General features: G+C 35.1%; 1 protein-coding gene across 1 annotated transcript; it reads right to left on the reverse strand.

Annotated features, from left to right (window-relative positions):
* Positions 1 to 485: 485 nt before the first annotated feature.
* LOC145265578 (uncharacterized) lies at positions 486 to 7555 on the reverse strand. Its single transcript, XM_080121552.1, has 2 exons — positions 5748 to 7555; positions 486 to 738 (listed from the first exon to the last, which is right to left on the reverse strand). Exons 1-2 carry the CDS (start codon positions 7429 to 7431, stop codon positions 548 to 550), a joined length of 1875 nt encoding a protein of 624 aa, XP_079977678.1. The 5' UTR covers positions 7432 to 7555; the 3' UTR covers positions 486 to 547.
* Between the last annotated feature and the right edge of the window lie 15041 nt (positions 7556 to 22596).

Genomic DNA, 22596 nt, shown 5'->3' on the forward strand with positions numbered 1-22596 from the left:
CAATTTTCATGCCTTGGATGAAATGCTTTTCTAACTTGTGTATATATATATATATATATATATATATATATATATATATATATATATATATATATATATATATATATATATATATATATATATATATTTCTTCAATGGTGAAAAAAACCGGGCTAGAGTGCTTAATGTGTAGCCAGAGCAGTATATAGGAAATTTATTGCTGTGAGTCCAGAATGAATTTACATATTGTTTCCGCTAGGAAGATATTCTCTGACGATGAGGAGAGATCCGACCAGCTTCGTCAGAATTCATAGATGGGCACTATGAATTCCGACGAAGCTGGTCGGATCTCCTCATCTTCAGAGGATATCTTGCTAGCGGAAACAATATGTAAATTCATTCTGGACGCACAGCAATAAATTTCCTATATATATATAAATGGCCTGTAAGTAACGGAAGATATAATCTCTCATTCGATTTCCAAGTCAATTTAAGTTCAAGATATGTTATTTATTTTATTTTATTTTATTTACTTGCAGCTAAAGAATTGGTAAAATGTGGGAATCTTTTATGCAAAAAAATTTCTAAAACGCTTTTTGAGATTCCTGATCAATTTGCATGTCCGTTTCTTCTTGCGATGAGTTTTGCTTTCTTCTTTCGGATATTGGAAAGAACGAGATGCGCAGAAAATAGAGTTCGTGTGTCGTTGTCCACTGTCTCCGTTGCTACGCTCTCGAGTATTCTCAGATTCTGAGCAATCTACAAATAGACAATAGAAAAAAACTTTTATAATAAATAGCATATATATATAATATATATTTGTAGTCATCGACATACAGTCCTGTTTCGTTGTATCACAACTCATCAGTGCCGCTAGACTAGCACCTATCCCAAGCCGAGAATCGAACCTAGAACCGTCGTGATGACTGTCGGCAGTTCTACCCCTTGACTACGGAAGCGGTGCCCGCAACTAATCTGTCCGAAACAGTTAATAAAATATGTTAAAAAAACACTTTGAAAAAGAGTTAAAAACATATTTAATCTAAAAAGGAATCACTCGATAAGTGGACAGTCCTTAATCCGCGGAGTTTCGAAGAAATACTTTTCTTCTCATCAGAGGGTAGGAATTAGCAAAATGCGGGATCGGATTTTGCATACAAAAGTATTTGATGAAACTGCAAGTAAGTCAAAGATCTTACTTGATAACAAAAAGTGAAGCAGAGGGAATGTGGTGAAGAAAAAGGTGATTACACGTGAATGGATAGTCTGGTGAAAGATAAATAATCCAATGACGGTAAAATCCAAAAAAGTTAATCCAAGAAAGTTAATTGAGTTTCCATTTGCACAAGTAAAATCCAAGGAAATCAAGTGAACGTGTCTGTCTGTGTACATTCACCTACGCAATAACTTTGATATTCAGGGTAGTGAGATTTGGGAATAGTTTTCGAGATATAAATACCTGTATTTTGCAATGTAAATCACTGGCGGCCATATGAAAGCGGCAAACCCTCAGTTTTTTCTCCAGCACAATTCCGAAAGCCGTTCTTTACATGAGGAGGTTGGGGGTGTTTATTCCAAAAGCGGTTCTTAACATGACGAGGTTAGGGGTGTTTATTCCGAAAGCCGTTCTTAACATGGGGTGATTGAGGGTGTTTATTCTGAAAGCCGTTCTTAAAATGGTGTGGTTGAGGGTGTTTATTCTGAAAGTCGGGAGGTTGGAGGGAGGTTATACCGAAAGGTATTTTCTTATTTTTAACTTCCTCATGTTAAGAATGGCTTCCGGAATAAACAGGTTGGACAACCAGTGTACATTGACTGAATTTTCTTGAATCTGAATTCTTGAAAGTATTTTTGGGGTGGAATTAGCTAGAAATGACGTTGAATCTACGTTCGCATTTCGTAAACGTAACTTCACAGTTCGTCTGCACATGTTGACTTAACTATTTCATTGAAACAACGATGGCGGTTAATTCAAACTACTATAAATTACATTGCATAATACAGGTATATATATCTCGAAAACTAGTAGTCTACGCTAATTTTCTCTACAATATTCGTTTTCGGCATACCCGAAAACCTTTAAAGTCGCCATTTTTGTTTTTTTAGAAAATATTGAGACGTCTTCAGTTGGTGTAATGGAGCACATTGACCTTTTTTTGTACTAAGAATTGCATAATAAACAAAAAAAAAAATAAGGAATACAGAAACGTGATATGTTAACATAAATCCCGCCGATTTTCACAAAAGTACGGATCACGAAAAGTGTAATAATTTCGTTTAATTAATTTAATTGTTTGTAATAAAATGGGAAATGCTTTTTTAATTAGCATATCTTTTAATAAGCATTTTTTTATTAGCACATTTTAATTAGCATATATTTTAATTAGCATATTTTTTATTTAGCATATTTTTTAATTAGCATATTTTTTAATTAGCATATTTTTTAATGTGCACAATTAAAGAATTTCTTTATTTTTCTCTAAAAAAAAGTTTCATATTTAGCTTAATATTAGTTCTTTATTCAATGAAACTCTAAAATTATTGATGACGTTTGCTGCGCAATATTTTTTTTCTGTAAACTTCGAAATAAAACGTTTTGTAAAATGTTGTTCAAAAATTTATAAATTACATTACACGATTTATTCTTGAATTTCATCATTCGTTAAAAATTAAACTAAATCATTTTTTTTTATTAATGATAAAATAGAATTCAAACTTGAAATAAAATAATTACTTACTAATAAAAGTTATAAACCTTTTATTGTTTTCGTCGTTTTGCCCATCCATTCTTCTGCAAATAAACCGTTTGTAGAAATGATACCACTTTTTTTTTAATTATTTTGTTCTTGGTGACACGGAATCTCAATTTTTTGCAATTTTTTGTAATTTCTTCTTTTTTTTCAAGATTATAAAAAATCTCATGCTGTTGTTTACACGCAAAAGAAAAATTATATTATTACATTTAAAATATTCCCGTGGATTATTTGCATAATCAGCCTTTGGACTTCGTTTTTTTTGGTTTTTTTTTTGTTTGTTTTTTCTAGCTAATACAATTATACTTAAATATATAAATCGTAGTTCCATCGTACTCTCTCATGCAAATACTAAATAATGTATTTTTTACACAAAAATTCACAGTTAATTTTCGTGTATCTATCTATATCTATCTACCTTTCTTTCTATTCTCTTATAATTTTTTTTTATGTGTTGATATTCATATTAAAATCTTTTTTTTTCTATTTATTTAAAAAGGAAATACAATTTTGTTATATATGGGTCTTGAAATCGCATTCATCTGCAATGCAATTATACTTAAATATATAAATCGTAGTTTCATCGTACTCTCTCATCCAAATACTGAATAATGTATTTTTTTACACAAAAATTCACAGTTAATTTTCGTATATCTATCTATCTATCTATCTATACTCTTATAAAAAAAAATTTTATGTGTTGATATTCATATTAAAACACCCTTTTTTTCTATTTATTTAAAAAGGAAATACAACTTTGTTATATATGGGTCTTGAAATTGCATTCATCTGCAAAAGATCTAGCTAATTTGCATATTTGATTAAATATTCATTTGAATTAATTCCATATTAATTTTGTCTGTTTTCTTATGGGATGATCATCTTTAGTTGACCATTACGTGTAATTATATTCATGCAGATATTCTACATGATTTATACTTGCGTAATATTTGTGTAAAAAGGTTATAGTAAACACAAACCTCTTTCTATATATATTTTTGTATGCGTACATATATTTGTCTAAAAAATACTTTTCCTACCAAACTCTGTCACTTTTTGGACATGAAACTTAATATCTAGGGTATTCGAACCCATGCTAAACTTTATATATTGGTTTTAGCCGGGGTAAATCGGTGCAAAAGTGTGAAAATTAAAAAGATGGAATTTGTCAGGTGATGGTCGAAACGATTATGCATGCGTAACGTAATAGCTATTGGTTTATGTTTTAATTTTTAGCCTTACAAGCAAACATATCTTCATAGATCCGTTTTGATTCTTGGTGGTGGCGCACGAGTCATTATTTTTTAACTTTTGAAATAATTATTATATATTGGCTCCAATATAATATAATAAATACGTAATCTGCATTAATCAAAATATCATATTTAAGCGTATTTTACGACCGGGTAATGCTGGGCGGCCTGCTAGTTAGATATAAAACGCTAGTGAAGAGATTGAAATTGACCCAGATACTTTTATTTCATTTATTTTTAAAACTCTTTTTCACCCTTTGAAAGTAATGGGCTACTATTTGGGAGCATGTCTAACAAAGGAACAGTGAGGAGTTTAGTAGCGGGATGTCTGTTCACATTACATTTAAACTTCTGCATGTCAGTACAGCAAGAGAAGCAGGAAACACGAAGGGAATTCCAAAAGTCTAGCAATCCGAAGAAAGAAACTATTAAAGTAGAACTGGTCCTAGACATGACCTTAAACTATATTCGATGGTGAGGTCCCAGCTTGCGAGCTTTGGGGAGTGTGGCGCCACCCTTTAATTGCCATTGCTCCCGGGTCCATTCTGATCCGGAGAGGTAGTACCTGTTAGGGTCCCAACTATGGGTTTAATAGAAATCGACTTGAAAAAAAAAAAAAAAAACAAATATGTTCTATTAAAAAACATTTTTCTTCAAAATCACTGGATTCGGCATTAAATGACCTGAAAAAGGTTGATATGCCGTAAAACAAAAACAAGCAACCAACTAAAGCAGAACGCTTTCCGGCATCTATCGACCACAATAAAAGGGGTGAGATTTTGCTGCTTGTCGGGTTAGTCGGAAGTATGTAAGTCGAGGCGGGGGTGCATAAGTGCTATGTTACATCAAAAGCACATTTCATTAAAGTACTTGTAAAACAGGCACATGGATGCAACATTGCGGCGATGGGACAGAGTTTAGAGCTTGGCCGATAGTGCGGGACCTATTGAATTTGAGACTCTTTTTCTAATGAAAGACTAGCGGTAGATGTGGCAGCAATACTCCATGCATGGGTGAATGATGGCTGGGTAGGTGTATGGGATACTCTCAGGTGTAAGTAATTTTCTAACACTGTAGAGGGAGCCGACCTCCCTTTTCGCGGGGGGCACCTTTGTGGCCATCGTGCCGGGATCTGTTCTGGCAGATACTGCAAGCAAAGACCATATGTGGGGTTAAACCCCACATATCAGACCTTGGTCAATGTAGGGGAAACCCTTCATACCTATTGCCACTATCCAGTTCCCATTTCCCACCAATCGGGAGCTGGTCCCCTTTTCCCGTCACCCTTCCCCCCTCTCTCCGCATTAAAAACGTCGTTGTGCCTAATTTGCCTAGTGGGGAAGCAAATAAATACAGCTCACCTTCTTTGCAGGTAAAGATGGAAATTGGCATACCCAGATCGGAGCATGCGTCAATACTGTTGAATTAAGTAAATATTAGTGCTTATGCACTTATTGGACCACGCTATTGTTAGGTGAAAGTACAGAATAGTTACAAAACACCCCCTTTCCTCCCATGTTAAGAATAACTTTCTAAATAATAATGTTATTATTTCAGCATGGTTGCATGAGTACCTAAATATTTTCTTACCGTTCTTTTTGTGTTCAGATATATTTTACCCATAGTATGGTAGGTGTATGGGATACTCTCAGGTGTAAGTAATTTTCTAACATGGTAGAGGGAGCCCACGTAAAGATGGAAATTGACATACACAGATCGGAGTATGTGTCAATACCGATGAAATAAGTAAATATTTTCTTACCGTTCTTCTTGTGTTCGGATATATGTTTATCCAAACCCATAGATTGAAGGTCATGAGAGATCCTAGCATCAACTCTAACGACCGGATTACCTAAGGCGTCTTCTGTAAGCTTATACTTTATGTCATTATTTTCATAATAGTTATTGTCGGGTTTGTCCGTATCTCTTTTGCTTGCCATACTTTGTTCATTTCTGGTCCCCTTTTCAAAGCAATCCCGGTTCACATCATTGAGTAAAGTGGAACATTGACTGCGGTCTATATTCCTAATCTTTGAATTATTGTCGTTTTGATTTTCTAGTTTCAAGGGTTCAAAGGTAAGATCAATTTGGATTCGAAGTTTTTGATCGCAACAACGGAAACACGAGTCGTCGTGTTTATCTTCAGGTTTCTTGTTCAAACAGTAATTGTCAGTCCGCGATTCGTCTTCTTCTTCACAATTGATTTGGTCCCCTAAATCTTCTCGGTGTTCATATTTGTCTACATTTTTCTCTTCTAGTTCGTTGTGGTGGTCGTCGTAGTGGTAGTGGTGGTTGTTTATATCAGCGTTGATCTCTCCGATATCTAAACTTTCTTCTGGATGACCCCGAGAATGAACGTCAGTTTTCATTGTTGGTGTCACCGTTGAAACCGGCTCAAAGTTAACCGTTGATTCATCCGAATTAGTATCACCTTTTGCAATAATAGACTTGCACACATTCTCAGGTTCAGCCAGATTAGGCGATCTGTTTCTCTCTTCTGCTTTATCGCTTGAACACCGATCGATATACGCTCGGCTTCTTATGCCATAAACGTCTTCGGTCGAGTTATTAATATGTGAGAATTCTAGATCATTAGATTTTGATGGCGTATTTCTGTTATATTTCTGGCGTTTATTTTCGACATAAAATCGATTTTGACAATTGATATTTACCGATTCAGTATCAGCTGAATTTGCTTTGTCTTCGATCTGAACCGATCCGTTACGGAAGTCCGTGTCGAAATACGGATCCGTCGATCCAGCTTTTAAGTGCTTCTTCGTTTTCACATTAGCGGGCGGGCTGGAGATTTTGTCGCTGATAACACTGCAGCTTTCTTTATCAGAATTTTGCGGCAAACGGAAAAACGCTGACATAAGAGGTGAACCTCGATTCCTTTCATATGTGTGAAAAAGATCTTTGTTCCAACTATCTGATTTCCGCTCAAGTTCTTCGGTAAAAATTTCAATACAGTCGTGGTGTACGTTCACCTTGACCTGTGCTGGCATATCAACTGATTGTCTCAGACGATATTTTTTCTTCTTCCTTTTCAATTGGTTGGTCATTCGCCTTTTACGACGTTTTTGTAATATATCAAAACAATCCCAGAATTCGAGATATTGAGCTAATTCTGAAACTTCGAGATTCTCGTTGTCGCGGATGGTCTCATCCGCGCCATATTTGAGCAGCGTTTTCACGACATCACTTTTGCCCCAGGATACGGCGACGTGCAGCGGGGTTGATCCGTCGCTTGTTTGTAGATTGGGATCAGCGCCGTGGTAGAGTAGTAATTCCGTGATCGATTTTGTCGTTCCCGCCCCCAAATGGATCGCAGAAAAATCTTCACCCGGGATTATTTCATTCGGATTAACTCCATTCCGTAATAATTCTTCTATTTTCACAAAATCCAACTCACATATGGCGACACTCAGCTGGTGACTTACGTTCATAGCCGATTTGATAAAAAGCGAAGCGTTTGTTTTGTTTTGTTTTGTTTATTTTATTTTATTTTATTTTATTTTATTTTTTGTGTATGTGATTTAGCCTGCTTTTTTTGTTTGTTTATTTGTTGTGTTTTTTTTATGTGACCTGTAAGATGACGTCAGCCATGCGCTACTTTTGAACAATTTCATTGGATAACGTCTTTTACCAACATAATATTTAAAAAAAAAATACTCAGAAACCCATAACAATACTTGTTAAAAATAATTGTTAATATTTATTTATTTATATTTTTGTTATAAAGCCCATTTAAGAAAGTAAAATTCAGCCCTCTTTAGGGAATTAAAAAAAAAAGCGGCCAACTTTAGCGCAAAAACATCATTCCAACTTCCGGTTGTTGAATACTCTCTGACTGTTTACTATGTGTACCCACGGACTTAGCATTTGCAGGCACTTGATTACTTCAATTCCTGTGTTAATTACCGGTAGTTTTAAGGCATATGAATCAAGAGTTGCTTTTTGACTGGGTTCAAATCTCCCAACTAGCGATAATTATTACTTCTTACACTGATGATTGCGTACGTATGAAGCACTAGTGTCTGTGCGTATGAAAATGATTGTTAATATTCGCTTTAAAATATTATAGTTATATATTATATATACTTACTAGCAGGGAGACCCGTTGTTGCCTGGGATTGAATGAAGATCAACGAATATTCCAACCTTCAAGTATTTTATTGCCATCAAAATCGGTAAAATTACCCATTTTTCAATCAAATCAATTGATTCCCTGCTCTAGTCGAGGACCCGCCACGATGTGCCGGGAGGAAGCTTCACATGCCTCCCCGCGGTGACTTAGTCCACAACAAATTCTAGTCTACATTGCACCGTAGAGAACCTACGGTTGGGTTTATGAACTTATTTTTATATAATGGCCTGAATTAAAGTTTGATATGCAAAAGTAAAATACCATGGCTCAATTGTGTTCTAAACAGAAACATTCATTTCGAACGCGCCCCTGTATTATTAAAGAACCTACTGTTGATTTTATGGGCCAGGCCCTTCTGCTTGTGGGGTGATAAAACTTCTCAAACGCACTTATGATGTTAGGCTGTATAAGGGTGTTGTTTGGTCAAAATCGGACGGTTCCTTCTTAAACCGGATTGCTTTGATTATCGATTTTTTTTTTATACTTATTGGTGGCATTTTGATACGAACCCTATCTAAGAACACTACCAGAAACATAAAGTACATTTGTGTGAAATTAAAAAAAAAAAACATTGGTCTAGCCGTTTCCGAGCTAACTCACACACACACACAATGTAAGTTTTATATACAAGTAGAGATATATAATAAATTAAAAAAATACGTAGTAAATAAAAAGGTAAAGATGAAAAAAAAATTTTTTAATAATCTTTATACAATAAACTATCAAAATACAGGAGCTCTACGCGAATGGGTGGAGCAAATAAACATAAGAAAATAGTTTATGACGGTTCAAAGTAAAATGAGATTTATTTGATTATCGAAATCTGGAACGGAAAAAAACGTGTTAAATAGAAACAAAAACTCTTTAAACGATAGTATTTCGAAACTTAATGCTTCTCATCAAGAGAGACGAGAAGAGCAAGGTTATATATATATATTTATATATATATATATATATACATGTATATATATATATATATATATATATATATATATATATATATATATATATTGTGTACAGAAAGTTGTTAGATGAGACAAATCATTGGTACCGTCGGTTTTAAGCCCGATAATAAGGACAGTTTAAGGTATCCTTGTCAAGCTGTCTTCAGCCAATATTTGTCTCGAAGACGAATATTGGCTGAAGACAGCTTGACAAGGATACCTTAAACTGTCATTATCGGGCTTAAAACCGACGGTACCAATGATTTGTCTCATCTAACAACTTTCTGTAACGCTCTTACATTTCGGATTTTCCTTTTAATTGAGCACTCTGCTGGATTTCTTTTTCCAAAAAAACTAATCAATATATATATATATATATATATATATATATATATATATATATATATATATATATATATATATATACATATACATATATATATATATATATATATATATATATATATATATATATATATATATAAAGCTGAACGTCTGTGTGGGTCTTTGGTCACGAATAGGCTCTTATAATGGTTGACTATTATAGAAAACTGATCACATATAATGATAGAAGATGTATCGAGACACAGGAATGGGTATGTTTGATCTGGCATAATGATGATTCATTAAAATTGTGGGGTCTGCGTACGCGCCTGGTCCACAAAGTATGAAAATAAAAAATTAAAAAATTAAAAAAAAAAAACGTTTACAAGTGTTTTTGATATAGATGTACATAATAATACTTTGATATGTATGTTTTAACTTTAATAGGGATGGTATAATAAAATTGTGGGGTCTGCGTTCGCACCTGGCCTCCATAGAATGGAAATAGACACAAACTTTAATAAAGACTTTTCATATCTATCTGCGTAATTATACTTTGATAATTATGTTTCAGTTTGAAGAAATATGGTATAATAAAATTATGGAGTGTTCGTTCGCACCTGACCTCCAAAGAATGGAAATATGTCACAAAGTTTAACAAGGCTTTTTAATATAGATCCACAAAATATTGTGATAAGTGTTTCAGTGTGAACAGGTATGGTATAATAAATTATGGGGTTTATCTATTTTATTTTTACTTTCATCATATTTTGCTTTGGTTTTGATACCCCCAAATTCGAAGCTATCTTTTCACAACCCTTCCTTTTCATAACCTATCATACTTTCACAAATCAGAGTCCATTTTCTGTAGGCTGTTTTTGAACCCAGTCAACGACCGATACTTTTGCTGGTATATATATATATATATATATATATATATATATATATATATATATATATATATATATATATATATATATATATAATGCGTAATAGAAAAGAATATAGGTAGATAGAAGAGATATACAAAATGTAAAAATAGAGAGAAATATAGAAGAATAATAGAAAAATAAAATAAAAATGGAAATAAAATAAAAATAATATATATATATATGCATAAACAAATGTAGGAGTGGGGTATATGTAAACTCCTCCCCTTTATCGAGTCAAGCAGGCTTGTAATTGATATCGCCTGCTATGCTGTTTGTAAATAAACAAATAAAGCACTGTGGGTGTGGCGGTCAATGCTTGTATAAAACATCGTTAGATATCGTTGTTGACTGTGTCTGTCCCAGTCGCCTAATGGATAGAGCTACCGACTGGTTGTTGATTGGCTTGGAATGGGTGCTGTTCTAGCCACACTGAAGGGCTGTGATACTGCGACACAGTTTGTCCTTAGATAACTATATTTTCCCCTTGGCCTTCGGGTCAAGATCAAAGTGTAGTATCTGTTCTTCAGATGCTGCATTTCAATTTCTTGTTCTCTGTCAGTGGAGGAGAAATCCTTCACGACTGAGACAATTTTTATTTTTGTTCCTTTTCTCCACGTTAAAAAACAACCCTGGTGTCTAACTCTGCCCCGTGGGGAGGCATTGTAAATAGGAACTATATTATTGAATACGTTGTTTTTTTTTTTATAAGAACGTATATTTACTTTATAATGGATGACGTCATAAAGGAGGAATGGTAGATTTAGGCAATTTTTTAAAAATGAACTTTTGGTTATGACGTCATCCACTTTAAAGTAAATGTATATATTTTTGTCCTTCATTATAATCATCAATTCTTGATAATTACGAACAGATGATGTGATACAAAGTCAGAAAGGAGTATTAAAAGAGTCAGTGCCCTAAAGGAGGAGCACCTCGGCTTGCAAAAAATGCCTGATCAGCTCCTTTGACATTCCACATTAGGGGCGTTTTAAGCAATTAGCAATAAGCTAACACCTGCTCAAAGACGACACTACCATTTATGGTACCACATCTAAGACAGTAAACGAGCAAGTTCTCTCCAATTCTCTCTCCTCTGATCTTGAGCACGTAGTACAATGGGGAAAGGAGTGGCTGGTTACTTTTAATGCATCTAAAACCAAGCTTCTCTCTTTACATCATCAACATTCTAATCCACATTTGTCATCAATTGAAATGAATGGCTCTCGTCTTCAGGAGGCCTCAAGTTTTGACAAGCTTCTGGGCTTGACCATTACTCCTGATCTTAAATGGAACACGTATATCAAATCTGTTGCCAAGGTCGCTGGAAAAATGGTGGGATCTTTCTATCGATCCAGTAAATATCTCACTGCTGATGCTATTCTCTATCTATATAAGAGCCAGGTACGTCCAAGGATGGAATACTGTTGCCACATCTGGGCAGGAGCTGCTAGAAAGAACTTGTCCTGCCTTGATAGAGTTCAAAATAGACTTCGTAGCCTCGTAGGAGATGTCCTTTTCTCCTCCTTGCAACCTCTATCTCACAGAAGAGATGTTGCGAGTTTGTCTCTGATGTATCGTTATTTTCATGGAAAGTGTTCAACTGAGCTTCAATCTATGGTCCCCCCTCGCCAAACTTTCACAAGAAACACTCGTCTAGCTGTAAACACTATCAATAATTTCCCCCACTCTTTATCTGTGCCTAAACCTAAACGTAGATTCCATGAACAAAGCTTCTTTCTTAGAACTGCACGCCTGTGGAATTGTCTTCCGTTTTTCTGCTTTCCGGCTGACTACAATATGGTTTTGTTCAAGTCTAAAGTAAATAAGTTCTTGATGAGCCGTTCCATATAAGTTATTAAATTTACCAAATTTTCATTACTAATGATTACTATATTGACCAACTTCTACTGTACACTCTTTAACCCTTATCCTTGAGTGGCCTCTGGGCCTTGATAATGCGGTGATGCCTTTGTAAAAAAAAAAAAAAAAAAAAAAAAAAAAGGGAGAAAGTAAAAACCTGGAGGTGTGAACTGCACAGGATCAAAGCTAGACCTCAACTCCGATTCTCTCTCTCTCTCTCTCTCTCTCTCTCTCTTTCTCTCTCTCTATCTATCTATCTTGCTCTTTCTCTCTCCTCTTTTCTGCTCTTCCTCACTTTATTCCCCTTTCTTTTTTCTCTTTTATCTTTTCTTTCGTCCTTCACTTTTTGGAGTTGAAGGTCATTAGTTAGGGCGCTTTTTATCAACAGTTATCAGGAAGGAAATTATTAAGTTTTTAGAGAGGTGTTCACAACAGGTTTTGGAGATTTTACTTTCGGATATTTTGTAAAGAGGGATATATTTTTTGGGATGAGCCGGATTCATAGAAATATTTTCAGTGAAAAGGTTTTCGGGATTTTATATTCAAATATGAGGAAAACGAGAGACATGTTCTTACGGTAAAGAACAAAATAACGAGTTCAGAAAATATTTTCTCACAAAAGAAATAATTCATATAGGTTTAAAATGGAAGATTTCCAGCAATAGGAATGCAGAATGTTCATGAATGTTTTTTGAGTTTTTGTAAAAATAAGGTTATTAGCTGAGACATTAGGGGCTCGAGTAATTAAGGGCTGTAAGTTTCCGGGTTCAAGAAAATCGTATTCAAAACTTCTCTGCTCAATAAAATAAATTATATTTTAGAGAAATATTTTCAGTGAAAAAATGGATGCGTGTCTATAATTGGGCCGAAAAAAAATTTTTTTCAAGAAAAATCCGAAAAAATTCTTTATAATGTACGTACTTGTCACTATTCCAAAAATCACGTTGATCCTATATTTCCGACAGGTGTCGTTAGTAGCGTATCAGTCTCAAACAAGATGGCGTGAAGCAATTCTTCGCTAAAACGTGTGATAGTATGTGATTTTTTTTTAATAAAAAAATTAACTACTTGATCGATTTACGTGATTTTTGGAATATGAAATCTTCATGCAGTGACAAGTACATACATTATAAAGATTTTTTTCAGATTTTTATTGTAAAAAAATTTTTTCGGCCCAATTATAAACAAGCACCAAAAAGTGTTTTTATTAAGTTTTCTAGTTAAATGATAGAAAACGAGGCATATTATTTGATAAGTATATGAGGATGAAAGTTGCCATTATTACGAAGGAGATCATTTGTTTTTAGGGATATGTTGATGCCAGTTTGGAGGTTTTACTTTAGGGTGTTTTGTCAAAAGTGAAGTAGTTTTGGAATGAGCCGGATTCAGAGAAATATTTTCAGTGAAAAATTTTGTCAGGTTTCATAATCAAATGTGAGAAAAGCGAGAAATAATGCCATGCGGTAAACAAAAACAAAATAATGCGTTAAGAAAACGCATTCACAAAACAGTTAATTTATATCTGCTTAAAATAGAAGGTTTGCAGCAATAGGAGAACATAGAATGTTCGTGAATATTTTAAAGTTCTTATAAGAACAAGGGGTTCACTAGCTAAGACATTAGAAGAAGCCTTAATTAAGAGTCGTGAGTTACCGGGGCCAATAAAATTGTATTACAAAATTTCTCTGCTAAATAAAATAAATTATAATTCAATGAAAGTTGTTGTTGTTGTTGGTGGTGGTGGTGGTGGTGGTGGTGGTGTGTGTGTGTGTGTGTGTGTGTGTGTGTGTGTGTGTGTGCTTTGTAAGTGTGAGTATTTGAAAGACATAAGTTGATAATCATAGCAATTAAGAAGACTCAGCACTGTGTGAATTTTGTATCTCAACTGTTTATTGAAAGAAAATCTGGCCGTTTTAAGGAGTTTAAACGGCTCACACGAAGACCAATTCTTATAAATCCAGGAAGTGCTGTGATTGGTCGAAATAGAATTATTTGTTTGCATTAATACAGCGCGCAGAAACGAGTTTACGCACTTTAATTTTGGACACTGAAGGGTAAACGTCAGTCAGTGCTACAAGTAAACAAAATAATGTATTTTACTTCAGTAAGTTTTAAGAGATGAAGCTGTAGCTAACATTTGATTATAAACAAACCAGTTCGTCGGCGATGTTTAATAGCGAGAAACAGTAACGAAGTGACTTCAAATTCCATTGGAATAGTTCAAATTTAAAGAAATTGTATACAACAATTCTACGGAAACAAATTTAAACACGGTCATTGCAAAACGCCTCGTGTTGACAAAGCGGGTTTTACATTACTGTCACAGACTAATTCACATTTTCGTGAGCCGACGAAATACTAATTCTGATATACAACTTACCGTTACCGACAGTCACCGACACCTACACACACAAAAGAATTCTTATTTTATTTGGATAAACTTTTGTAGGATTCTACCGGAAACCAAGCCAGGTGGAAAAAGAAGAAATGGAAAAGTAAATAAATGAAACAAGAAAAAGACAGAAAAAAAATCTAGGAATGGAGATAGAAAGAGCAGATGAAAAACAAAGAAATAAATATATATATCTATAAAAGTGAAAGTGTCTGTCTGTCTGTCTGTCTGTCTGTCTGTCTGTGTACATTTCCCGACACAATAACTCTGCCAATTTTCAGTCTACAGACTCGAAATTTGATATACAGAGAAGTGAGATTTGAGAAAATCTTTGTGATCAGTTTTCGGCCAGAAATTTGGCTGGTAAGGGGTCAAAGTTTAACGATTTGACCTTTGAGAACTTTACCAAACGGCTCCGCCAATTTTGGGTCTAAACAATTAAAGTTTTAGATATAGGTACCTTGGACATGCATCTAACTTAATAACTTGATTTGAGCCCATGCATCTAACTTAATAACTTGATTTGAGCCCAAAAACAATAAGTCTTAAAGGGTCATAATAGGGGTCAAAGTTTGAAAAAATTGACCTCTGCGCCGTACTAAAGACAATTTCTGGTCCAAACTTTTGAAATTTTACATAAAGCGTACTTAGAGATACGGCAAGCTTTTTAATCGGTTTGGGTCGAAAATTTGAGCTACCAATATATAAATCTATGTATGTATGTTTGCATGTCTGCCTACAACGACGGATTTTCACAAGATCAGTATCAGGCGACGGATTTTCACAAGATCAGTATCGTTTTGAAGCTCGACCTTTGAGACGACAAATACCGAGAAATTGGCTAAAAACATTGATTTCTTCACCCTCAACTGGGCACTTTTCTACAGGGAGTGGTTGCTTTTTTCGCCGATATTTTCGAAAGTCATCCCCTCTTTTCGATTGTCTAGCCTTAATTTAAGCCTACATCACTTCCGGTTTGGCGGTGGTCGTAACAGCAAAGACGTCAAATTTTTTCACGTTCTTTTCCTCCTTCGCGGTACGGGTTCGAGCCTGCCTTCCTACTACCACTTTTTTATTTTTTTTGCTAAACACGCACCTCCAAACACCCGGGCAACGCCGGGCACCCATGCTAGTATAAAAGAAAGCAGTAAAGAGAAAAATCTATTTAAAATTAGCGAGGAGGATGGCTTTTCCCGGTTGTAAAATACGCTTAAATATGATATTTTAATTTGTCCAGATTTCGTATGTATAATTATAGAGTCGCGATTTAAAAAAAACAAACTGTTTAGCCGTTTCCAAGTCTATAAGGAACGAACTCACACACACATATGTACACACACACACACACATACATAGAAAACGTTGCATTTATATAATTGTAGAGATATGAGCATGATGATGGCCTAGTAAAAATAAATACATGTATGGTGAACATTATGGGCTGAAACAATTTTTTTAATGGATAACACAGGATGATTTTTCGATGAATTCATAACGAATTTTGTTTCTTTATATTGAAAGCGGTTAAAATAATACGAGAGTATTTATAGATGTTGTAGAAAAACAAGAGTCTCATTCTAACATTCAATAACAAGTTTATTGGTTATTTTCGTTCGTTTTATATATATATATATATATATATATATATATATATATATATATATATATATATAGTAATTTATAAAATATATATGGTGATTAAGCTACACTGAATATTCTGCGTTTCATCCACTATAGGATTCGTCAGGCTTATGCGCAAATTCTGTGGTTGCTTCTTGTTTTTTTATATGTTGAGGATTTCTAGTTAGCCAATCAGTTTTCTAGTATCCACCGCGCCCCTTCCTATCAGCCAATGGGCATGCATTTTATCGAACAAAGGATCTGTTTTAGAACTAGGTTAGTGGTTTAAGGTAGATCTTTTCCTTCCTTTTTTGTTGTTTTTTTTCTACCTACGTATTGAGCACTTTTGAAGTAAATACTTAAAGTTTACGCATAAATCTATACTTTCGTATATTAAATTTATGTGAGTAAATGAAGTAGTTATATACATATATATATATATATATATATATATATATATATACATATATAGTAATCCACATACAATACTGTTATATATATGTTATATATATATATATGTTATATACATACATACATACATACATACATACATAGTCATCCACATATAGTACTGTTATATATATATATATATATATATATATATATATATATATATATATATATATATATACTAGTACCGTCCTAGTACTAGTAAAAGTGCCGTCGTTTACTGGGTTCAAAAACAGCCTACAGAAAATGGACTCTGATTTATGAAAGTATGATAGGAAGGATTGTAAAGAGATAGCTTCGAATTTGGGGGTATCAAAACCAAAGCAAAATATGATGAAAGTAAAAATAAAATAGATAAACCCCATAATTTATTATACCATACCTGTTCACACTGAAACACTTTTTTTCAATATTCTGTGGATCTATATTAAAAAAAACTTGTTAAACTTTGGCACATATTTCCATTCTATGGAGGTCAGCCGCGAACGAACACCCCATAATTTTATTATACCATATTTCCTCAAACTGAAACATCATTATCACAGTATACTTACGCAGATATATATGAAAAGTCTTTATTAAAGTTTGTGTCTATTTCCATTCTATGGAGGCCAGGCGCGAATGCAGACCCCACAATTTTATTATACCATCTCTATTTAAGTTAAATCGTACTTATCAAAGTATTATTATGTACATCTATATCAAAAACACTTGTAAACGTTTTTTATTTTAATTTTTTGTTTCCATACTTAGTGGACCAGGCGCGTACGCAGACCCCACAATTTTAATGAATCATCATTATGCCAGATCAAACATACCCATTCCGTGTCTCGATACATCTTCTATCATTATTTGTGATCAGTTTTTTTATAATAGTCAACAATATAGGAGCATATTCGTGACCAGACACACACACAGACGTTCAGCTATATATATATATATATATATATATATATATATATATATATATATATATATATATAGTCATCCACATACAGTACTGTTTCGCTGTTTCACAGCTCATAAATGCGCCTAGACAAGTAACTACGTCAAGCCAGGATATATATTAGATGATTGCATAAGTTTCTTTTTAAGAAAATCAAAAAATTAGTTCGTGTGGGACCCAAGCTTCAAGTTTTTGTGTGAATCTCATCGACTGAAGGTGGCGTGAAATTGTCGCAAAATCACACTTCATCTTTTCATCTAATTCTCTACATGTGTGATGGCCATTTTCCGTCAAAAGAACCCTGGGTTGGTCTTCATCTATCTTGATTGGTCTTTCGGATCGAGGAGCGTCATTGAGATCAAAATTACCGTCTTTGAATCTGGTAAACCAATCTCGGACAGTTCTTTCAGCTATAGCGCTTTCTCCATATATGGCACAAATATCCTTAGGCACTTCACTCGCTTTTTGATCTCGATTAAATGCGAAAAGGTGTCGAAAATGTGATTTTTTTATCTGCTTAACAATCCAGTTAACGGTTCTGAAAAACGAGAAAAAAAATGATATGAACAAAAAACGATGACCATTATCTTGTAGAAAAGAATACGAAAAGAGAGGAAGAGAGAAAGACAGACAGAAAGAGAGAAAGAGAGATACAGACAGAAAGAGAGAGAAAGAGATAAACAAACAGACAGAAAGAGAGAGAAAGAGAGAAAGAAAGAGAGAGAGGGGGAGAGGGAGAGATTTGTCGTGGTTTTAAGCTTTTATAAACTCAATCCGGGGGAAACTCGTCTGGCTGATAGTCTTTAATTCGACGTTACAAAGGAAGTTGACGGAAAGAGAGAAAGAGAGAGAAAGAGAGAGAGCCAGACAGACAGAAAGAGAGGGAAAGAGAGAGACAGACAGACAGAAAGAGAGAGAAAGAGAGAGAGAAAGAGAAAGGGAGAGTCAGACAGACAGAAAGAGAGAGAGAGAGAGAGAGAGAAAGAAAGAAAGAAAGAGAGACAGAGAGAGATTTGTCGTGGTTTTAAGCTTTTATAAACTCAATCCGTGGTCAACTCGTCTGGCTGATAGTCTTTAATTCGACATTAAAAAGGAAGTTGACAGCTATAACCAATCAGCAATGGTGTTATAAACCAAGCATGTTAAAAGTCTTAAGCCGCGAGTATATGCTGCTCCTACGGCTACACTCGAATCTTGTACTACTATTGAGCTACCAATAGAAATTTCTCTTTAAAAATTATGTTTGAAATTAAAAATAAATTATATTATAAACATAATATGTGTGTGCATTTTTTTTTTTTAATTTTTCTTCCTTGAAGATTGTAATGCTGGGTATGGGGCAGCCAAAACAGCTGCCAACATTGCCCTGCTTTTATTGAAACCAACCGAGAGCTCTTTTTAGTATCCTCGTTGTTCCCTTAAGTGCAATTGTCTGGATCTCTTTTGCACTTGGTTCGCTAGGAATATTAGTTAGGTAGGACTTCAGGTTCTTCTTCATAAGCCCTGTGGCACCTATGATAACTGATATGATTGATATCTCCCCAAGATTCCAGTTTCTTTTCATATCATGCATGAGACCTTGATATTTGGTGTGTTTCTCTCTTTCAGCTCTGTTCAGGCCTCCATCATTAGGGACACTCACTTCAATCAAGGTTGCCACTCTCTCTGACTTATTCCATATAACTATGTCAGATTTCACAGCAGCATTTTCAAGGTAGGTGGCTGCAAGGATTGCATGATCGTAATGTATGGTATATAAGTCATTTCCAACTGTTCTTTCAGGTTGAAATTCCCAGGATTTGCTGCTACATTGGATATTTAATTGTTTACAGATGGTCCAATGCATGTGCGCTTAATTAACCTATATCTCGCCTTATATATATATATATATATATATATATATATATATATATATATATATATATATATATATATATATATAATCATTATATATGTGCGGGGATATATGTGTGCATGCGTCTGAGTTTCAGAGCATGTGTATAAAATGTCTTCCTGTTAGTCTGAAGCTGGGCACTCGAATCGTCCAAAAAATATGATAAACAAAAAAGAAAGATAAATTATTATGTGAAAACGGGAGCTTCATAGCATCAATATATGACGATATAAAATGACGCCGGTAAGTCGCCGTGATGGTCCTCAGGCACTTCCGGTTCGGCGCACTCGGGTGTTTTGAAACTGATTATATCGCCCCGTCGTTTATGAAGCACTTTTAATGTGAAGAGCACGCATGTGAACACGCGTAGCTGTAACCACTTCGACTTTTTTATAGAGAACTAGCAGGAGGACCAGACGTTGTCCGGGATTGAATGGGGATCAACTGATGTTCTACGCTTTCAATTCTTTCTTTTTTTTTGTCATCGAAATCTGTGAAATCGCCCATTTTTCATCGATATTATGTTCGGGAAACAAGGTAAGTAAAAAAAAAAAAATAAGTAAAAAGAAAAGAGAAAAAAAGCATAGGTGATAGTAAGAGGTAAGAAAATGCGTTGACCATGCTAACGTGAGAAGGGGGAATCCCCGTAGATTTGAAAATGAAAGTATCACTAAAACTTACGATGATAGTAAAACAATTCGATAATTGTTAATTAAATTCAATTAAAAGAGAGGTGAAGTTATGTTACACTTAAACTTCTGCATGTCAGTACAGTTGGGAAATCAGGAACTCGGAAGGGAACTTTTTTTTTACAAGGTGGTCACCACTTATCAAGGCCCAGAAGCCACTCATGGATAAGGGTTATTGTAAGTACAGTACGTTAGTGTGGATATTTTAGAGTGTCTACTTAAGGGGGAGTTTCATCAGGAATTTGTTTACGTTGGACTTGAAGATATCCAAGTTGTAGTCAGGTGGGAAGCAGGCAGACGGAACAGAGTTGCACAGTCGTGCTGTTCTAAGAAAGAAGTTTTGTTCATGGAATCTACGTTTTGAGTTAGGCATAGATAAAGAGTGGGGAAAGTTTTTGACAGTGGATTCAGCTAGACGAGTGTTTTTTGTAAAAGATTGGCGAGGGGGGCAGAGATTGGAGTTCAGACGAGCACCTGTCATGGAAATAACGATAAAACAAAGATGTGCTTGCAACGTCTCTTCTGTGGGAGAGAGGTTGCAGGGAAGAGAAAAGGGCATCCCCCACTAAGCAACGAAGTCTATTTTGTACTCTGTAAAGGCAGGATAGGCTATTTTTAGCAGCTCCTGCCCAGGTATTCCATCCTTGGACGTGCTTGGCTTTTATATAGATAGAGAATTGCATCAATAGTGATATATCTTCTGGAGCGGTAGAAGGATCCCACCATCTTTCCAGTGACCTTGGCAACAGACTTGATGTACGTGTTCCATTTCAGATCAGGAGTGAAGGTCAAGCCCAGAAGCTTGTCAAAACATGAGGCTTCTCCTAGACGAGAGCCATCCATTTCAATTGATGCCAGATGTTGATGATGAAATGAGTTTGGTTTTAGATGCATTAAAGGTAACCAGCCATGTCTTCCCCCACTGAACTACTCGTTCGAGATCAGAGGAGAGAGAATCGGAGAGAGCTTTGTCATTTACAGCCTTTGATGTGTTGCTGTAGATGGTCGTGTCAACGTCAACAGCATAGATGTCAACGAATGATTTAAGTATGTGTTTAGGGAGATCATTGATGTAGATCAGGAAGAGATTTGGGCCCAGGATGGACCCTTGAGGGACTCCAGCATTAATACTGAAGGCCTCTGATTTTTGTCCATCAACCACTACTCTTATGAGCCTATCAGAGAGAAATGATTTAATGATAGAGAGAATATTTCCAGTTATACCGTAGCTGGAGATCTTGTGAATTAAGCCTTTATGCCATACTTTGTCGAAGGTATTTGATATGTCAACAGCAATTGCCCTGGAAAGGAAGCCTTTGTCAAGAGATTCACTTCATTTCAAAGTCCAGCAGTTCTGGTGAAGAAACTACTGAAGTAGAAGGCTCACTTACATCTACGGATCTCAACTGTGAAGGGGTGGGATTTTGCTGCTTGTCGAGTTTGTCGGGGGTATTTATGTCGAGGAGGTACAAGTGCTTGCAGTTCGTCAGAGCATTCACCATTAAAATACTTGTAGAACTGGCAGAGGGATGCTACATTTCGTCGATGGGACAGAGGCTGAAGCCTAGATGACACTTCAGGACCTATTAGGTTGGCGACTCTCTTTTGAACCTTGCCTAGGAGTGAGAGACTAGTAGCAGATACACCAGCCCAAATATGATAACAATACTTCATACATGGGCGAATGGTGTCCTTATAGAGGTACAGGATACTTTCGGGTGTTAGTAGCTTTCTAGCATGATAGAGAGAACCTACCTTCTTCGCAGCGGTCCTGGCAATGCTCTTAATGTAATTTTTCCAACTCATGTTTCCTCTGAACATTAGGCCGAGGAGTTTAAAAGATGTACTTTCAGATAAAGAGTCTTTGGGCATTGCTATTGGTGGTATTTTAATATAAGATGAAGTGTAATAAGCTGTATTATTTCTCTTTGTACATAGGCCCCCCACCTTAAATTTTCATTGACTTTTCCCCTTACAAATAGCAATCGCTTGTACGTTTTTTCTTTGTTAATTAAATGAATAAATGAATGAAAAAAAAAAGAAGCAATCTACATCGTTGAGTGATAGACCCCGGACTTAGGGTTGACAAACTAAAATCATCCAGAATATTTGAGAATCGAGCCAATCCAAAAACATTTAGAAGTTTTTTTGTTTTGTTTTTTTTTGTTTTTTTTTGTGTGTGGTTGTGTGTGTGTGTGTGTGTGTGTGTGTGTGTGTGTGGGTGTGTGTGTGTGTGTGTGTGTGTGTGTGTGTGTGTGTGTGTGTGAGGGGAGAGGGTTCTACATAAACATAGTGTGATGTAGTCGCAACACAATTCGTTTGTTAGAAAAATACAAAATAATTATTTTATTGTTCGTCTCGTATGCACGCTTCCAAGCTGTAGACGGAGGTGGAAACAGGAGGGGGCGGATTC

The sequence above is a fragment of the Euprymna scolopes genome, chromosome 40, assembly GCF_053919585.1.
Source record: "Euprymna scolopes isolate OS-2025 chromosome 40, ASM5391958v1, whole genome shotgun sequence".
In the NCBI taxonomy this organism is placed as follows: domain Eukaryota; kingdom Metazoa; phylum Mollusca; class Cephalopoda; order Sepiida; family Sepiolidae; genus Euprymna; species Euprymna scolopes.

Excerpts from the sequence above, each read along its gene's own strand:
- LOC145265578 (XM_080121552.1), bottom strand. The coding sequence starts at position 7,431 with ATGAACGTAAGTCACCAGCTGAGTGTCGCCATATGTGAGTTGGATTTT. Across the intron at positions 739-5,747 it reads ATCCGAACACAAGAAGAACG|ATTGCTCAGAATCTGAGAAT; the intron begins GTAAGAAAATAT and ends GTCTATTTGTAG.